General features: G+C 36.1%; 1 protein-coding gene across 1 annotated transcript; it reads left to right on the plus strand.

Annotated features, from left to right (window-relative positions):
• The first annotated feature begins 2,609 nt into the window (after nt 1-2,609).
• On the plus strand, nt 2,610-4,603 carry LOC124829770 (putative oxidoreductase At4g09670). Its single transcript, XM_047303333.2, has 2 exons — nt 2,610-3,174; nt 3,732-4,603. The coding sequence occupies exons 1-2, from the start codon at nt 2,710-2,712 to the stop codon at nt 4,350-4,352; spliced, it is 1,086 nt and encodes a 361-aa protein (XP_047159289.1). The 5' UTR covers nt 2,610-2,709; the 3' UTR covers nt 4,353-4,603.
• Nucleotides 4,604-4,924: the final 321 nt, after the last annotated feature.

The following is a 4,924-nucleotide window of genomic DNA, read 5'->3' on the forward strand; positions in this document are numbered from 1 at the left end:
TATGAACTCAAAAATGTAAAGTAAAAACATTCAAATGGATGTATATGGTGCAGTTTTGAAAACCAAGTTGAATATATATTTTTGTGATTTTGCAAAAGCTAGACTAAGAGAAAATGACATGTAGGGACTAACATGACTCTAGACAACATGAATGGATTTCAAAATAAAAAATGACCCAACAAACTTGATATGATCGAATGGTAACATGAAATAAGACTCAGCAAACATAAAAACACAACACAAATATATGGAAGCCTAAAGCAAGTATGCAAATGGTTCCAAAGAAAGAATACAATATTAGAACCATGAAAACACATAATTTGGACTTGAATATGAGACAATAAAGAAAAAAAAAACGGACAACAAATAAAAGTAATAAGATAGGTAGGACTAAGAAACTTAGCTCTTGTAGAACCAAATCTCTTTATACCAAATGATAGCCTCCTCCTCAACCTAAGTTGGGTCAAAGCAAAAAAATGAGTCTATGGTGGAGAATAACGTGAAAGTTGGTGGTGGATGAGAAGATATGTCTCGGTTTTGTTGTGTTTGTGGTGGGATGAAGGTGGTTGATGGCTCTCTTGAGATGTTGGACCAACTCTAGAGAAAGATGGCTAGAGGAAACCACATGAGATGCTCTATTGACTTGTGACAAGATATGGTTGAACAAATATTTTGATAACATAATATTATAATTCTCAAAAAGGGAGAGACGCCTCTATTTATAGGAGGTGTCTCCAAAATGTGTTGACACAAAACCTAAAAATGCTACCTTGGTGCAAACATTTAAAAAGATTCAATCTTGGTGAAAAAGAGAGGACATGTGGCTACTTACTTTTAGAAAATCCTATAATACTTGGTTCTTAATATAAGGCTTAAAAGAAAATCCTAACTATTTGACCCTTAATACAAGGCATAAATATTTCTAATCTACTAAAGGTGTTCCATGATAACCTAAGAGATAAAGTTTTGGTTCACCTTACATAAATGACTCTAACTCTTTTTTAATGTGTTTGAGCCATAACTAAGAAATATGCCATCAGTAAGAATACATTATCAAATGCTCATTGAAACTAAGTATAAGAATGATAACAAATTATTGGGAGTAGAAATAAATGAAGTGATATTAAATTTGTTTGAGATTTTTGAGAATTTGTATTGAAAAAGAAAATGCTAAGAGAAACGTGCTACCATTAAAGAACAACATTGACTCTCTTAAAAAGAAAATAACAATTAGAAATTGAAAAACGAAATGTTAGTGAGGTGAAAGAACTAAATCTCAAACTCTAGAGATAGAAGAAAAATGTAACCAATAAATGAAACTAGTAAAGAAAAAACACAATCAAAATTTCCAACTTCTTTTAAAGATTATCCTACGATCAAACAACTCTGAAAATAACTTGACATGACAACTTTAATATCAATTAGAGTCACAAACACAAATAATTAGAAAAACACAAATAATTAAAGAAAGAGATATATACAAACTCACACAAACACACGTCACAAACTTAAATACAAACATAGATACAAACTCATACAGAGACATAAACACAGATCGACTCAAGGTCTAAGCAAAGTCATTGCTTTAAGCTTTAAAGGAAAAAATACATCAATTTTTTTGAAGTACTAATTACTTTAAATCTCTATGAAAAAAAATTTCAACAAACTTTTTAATATTAATTGTTTTAGACAAAAATATTATTTTTAAATTTGTTTAAAATCTTTTAAACCTTGAGTCGTTTTTGCAAAAACATACATAAAGTAGATAATATACAGACAAATATAGTTGTTCTGTTTTCGTTGTTTCTGGGGTTGTTTCGTTTCCGAAGAAAAAAAAGAGAGAAAGATGGAAATAGAGAAGAAATAAGTTTAGAAATGTGTAAGAATTGAGATTCGTTTGGTGTGGTTTGTCGGGGTCAAGGGACATGTACTTATGATATGGTCAGTTAAAAATAGACATGTTTTTTTTTTAAGTTTGAAGCAGGTAAGTTTATCATTGGTCAGCGAGGCGAGGGAAAGAGTAATTTGACATTATCATTTATAAATTAATTCCATTATACAACTACTTTTTTTAATAAAATATTATATCATAATAGAATATCATTTTATAATTAAATATTATATTATAATTGTTTTTGCTGAATGGTACCGGGGAAAACTCCTCCTACCTCCGTCCGGGGTGACCTGCAAAAAACACTCCGACGCTCAAGTCAGAATTGGTCTTTGTAAGTCTATGTAATTATCGAAAAACAGAGAGTTTACATTCTCCTTCTATTGCTATTTATATGATTTACCTTTTAAGGCTTTCAATGCTAATCTTAAATATCGACAACGACCGTTACCTCATTAATTACACATTCATGAGATTCAACTGTTGTCTCTAAACTCGCTCGATCGGTCATATTAAACTCAAGAAACTCGATCGAACATATTATACTTGAGAGACCCAATCGGACACGTCTGCACACTCCCGGTCGGTTACACCGCCCTCAGTAGTAACAATAATAAAATAAAAATTTATAATGTTGGAAGATGAGTCAACGAATCATTGCTACTGCTGAATTGCATGCACAGGGTAAAATCTAGAACTGCAAGGTCTCATACTAACTAACACTGGGAATGGTGTAATTTCTTGAAAAGCAAACAACCCTTATTCACGGACACTGCCTCGCTCCAAATCCCTTTCGTCTCCACACTTCAACTCTCAAAATGGCGGAAACCCCCAAAATCCGTTTCGGCTTCATCGGCTGCGCCAGAATTGGGCGCAGGGTCTCCCGCGCCGTCGCGCTCGCATCCAACGCTGTCCTGCACACCGTCGGAAGCCGCTCCATCGACAAGGCCCGCACCTTCGCCGCCGCCAACGGCTTCCCCGCCGCCGCCAAGGTGTACGGTTCATATGAGGCCGTCCTCGATGATCCCGAGGTCGACGTCGTCTACCTGCCGCTCCCCACCAGCCTGCACGTGCGCTGGGCCGTGCTCGCCGCCAGCAAGAAGAAGCACGTGCTGCTTGAGAAGCCAGTTGCTCTTAATGTTGCTGAGTTTGACGAGATCATCGCGGCGTGCGAATCCAATGGAGTGCAGCTCATGGACGGTACCATGTGGATGCACCACCCTCGCACCTCGAACATGAAGGAGTTTCTCTCCGACGTAAACCGTTTTGGCCAGCTCAGATCGGTATGAACCTGTTTCAAATTCAATATTGTTTTTTTGTTGGCATCATTTTCAGCTTTTCTTATTAAACACAAATAACACAACAAATTTTATTTTAAACTATGAAATATTTTGGGGGTAGATGAACTTTATCAGTAAAGATGTTATTGTTTTTTTAAACACCTATTAAATATTCATTCAGCACCAATTACATGATAATTTTTATTTTAAAATATGAAATAATTTAGGGTGAATAAACTATTAAAGTAAAAATATTATTATTTTATTAAGGGTAAGATTTGGTTGAACATCTATTTTCAAAGGGTCTTTTTTTTTTCTCCAATAGATTTCTTGGCAAATTTTATGACTGATTTTAATCTCGGTCACACGTAAGTAATCAAGGGAAATAAGGATCTCTAATGCATATTGATTGGACTTTACATGGCAGTTGTAAATGAAAAGACAGGTTAAAAGACATTCCTTAGAGACTTAGACTCTTGGCCATGTTAGTATTGGGGAGGGGGAGTGCTGTATTATGCAATAATGTTCTGCATTGACCATCATTTCATTTACTTTCCCAGATTCACTCCAATTTTACGTTCAGGGCTAGTGCCGATTTTCTTGAGAATGACATTCGTGTGAAGCCAGATCTTGATGCTCTTGGTGCTCTTGGCGATGCAGGTTGGTACTGTCTTAGGGCAATACTGTGGGCTGCCAACTATGAACTACCAAAAACTGTTATCGCCTCGCGCAACCCTGAGCGTAATCAAGTTGGGGTGATATTGGCTTGTGGGGCTACTTTGTACTGGGAAGATGGAAAAGCAGCAACCTTTTATTGCTCCTTCTTGTCCTACATGTCAACGGATATAACTGCTCTAGGGACAAAAGGAACGCTACATGTTCATGACTTCGTTCTCCCATATGAAGAAAATGAAGCATCATTTTATGCAGCTACAGAACCAGGTGTTGATGAAGCTGTTACAAAGTGGGTTCCACAGCCAATCAAGCGTATAATAGAAACTGACATACCTCAGGAGGCTCTTATGGTAAATGAGCTTGCCCGTTTGGTGGCAGATATCAAATTCAAGAAAGCAAAACCCGAGAAGAAGTGGCCAACCATTAGTAGGAAAACTCAACTCGTAGTGGATGCTGTGAAGGCTTCAATTGATAGGGGTTTTGAGCCTGTCCAGATTCAGGAGTGAGGTGTATGAACTGAGGTCTGTGTTCCTGCGGTGCATCACAAAACAATTTCTGTTTTATGTATTATGAGCAGTTCATTGCTCATAAAAGAGGCATAAAGGGTCTGTAGACTCTTAGACAATTTTTCTGTTATTCACGTTATGTTTATTAATAAAGATGTACTACAGATTGGGAAGGAAGTGATGATTGTGTGCGATGTATATATTACATTGCACCAAGGAACACAACAAACATTGAGTTATATAAAATAATTGACTATGGTAGATTATGATATATTATACAATGGGAAAATTCACCAAACTGATGTAATTTGTTTTCAATTTTACAAAAATGGACAATTTAAAAAGAAAATAAAAATCTGGATGCCGTATTTGTATGCACACTTTCATTGTGAAGTAGTCATGCTTTCTAGTAGGTAGGCCAACACGACTACAATGTTACTGGAACTTGCATGTTCTACACACGACTTTGATTAGCCTACTCCGTTTCTGGTTTTCTTTATTTTATTTGCAGTCACCAGTGTTTTAAGATGAAGTCCAGCATGCTTTACACGACTTTGGTGTTGTGCGGATTA

Source organism: Vigna umbellata, chromosome 4 (genome assembly GCF_029865625.1).
Source record: "Vigna umbellata cultivar VRB3 chromosome 4, Vumbellata_1.0, whole genome shotgun sequence".
NCBI lineage: Eukaryota > Viridiplantae > Streptophyta > Magnoliopsida > Fabales > Fabaceae > Vigna > Vigna umbellata.

What these genes read in the sequence shown, in the direction of transcription:
- LOC124829770 (XM_047303333.2), top strand. Translation starts at nt 2,710, where the DNA reads ATGGCGGAAACCCCCAAAATCCGTTTCGGCTTCATCGGCTGCGCCAGA. An exon ending in GTTTTGGCCAGCTCAGATCG is followed by an intron (nt 3,175 to 3,731) that starts GTATGAACCTGT and finishes TTACTTTCCCAG; the next exon opens with ATTCACTCCAATTTTACGTT.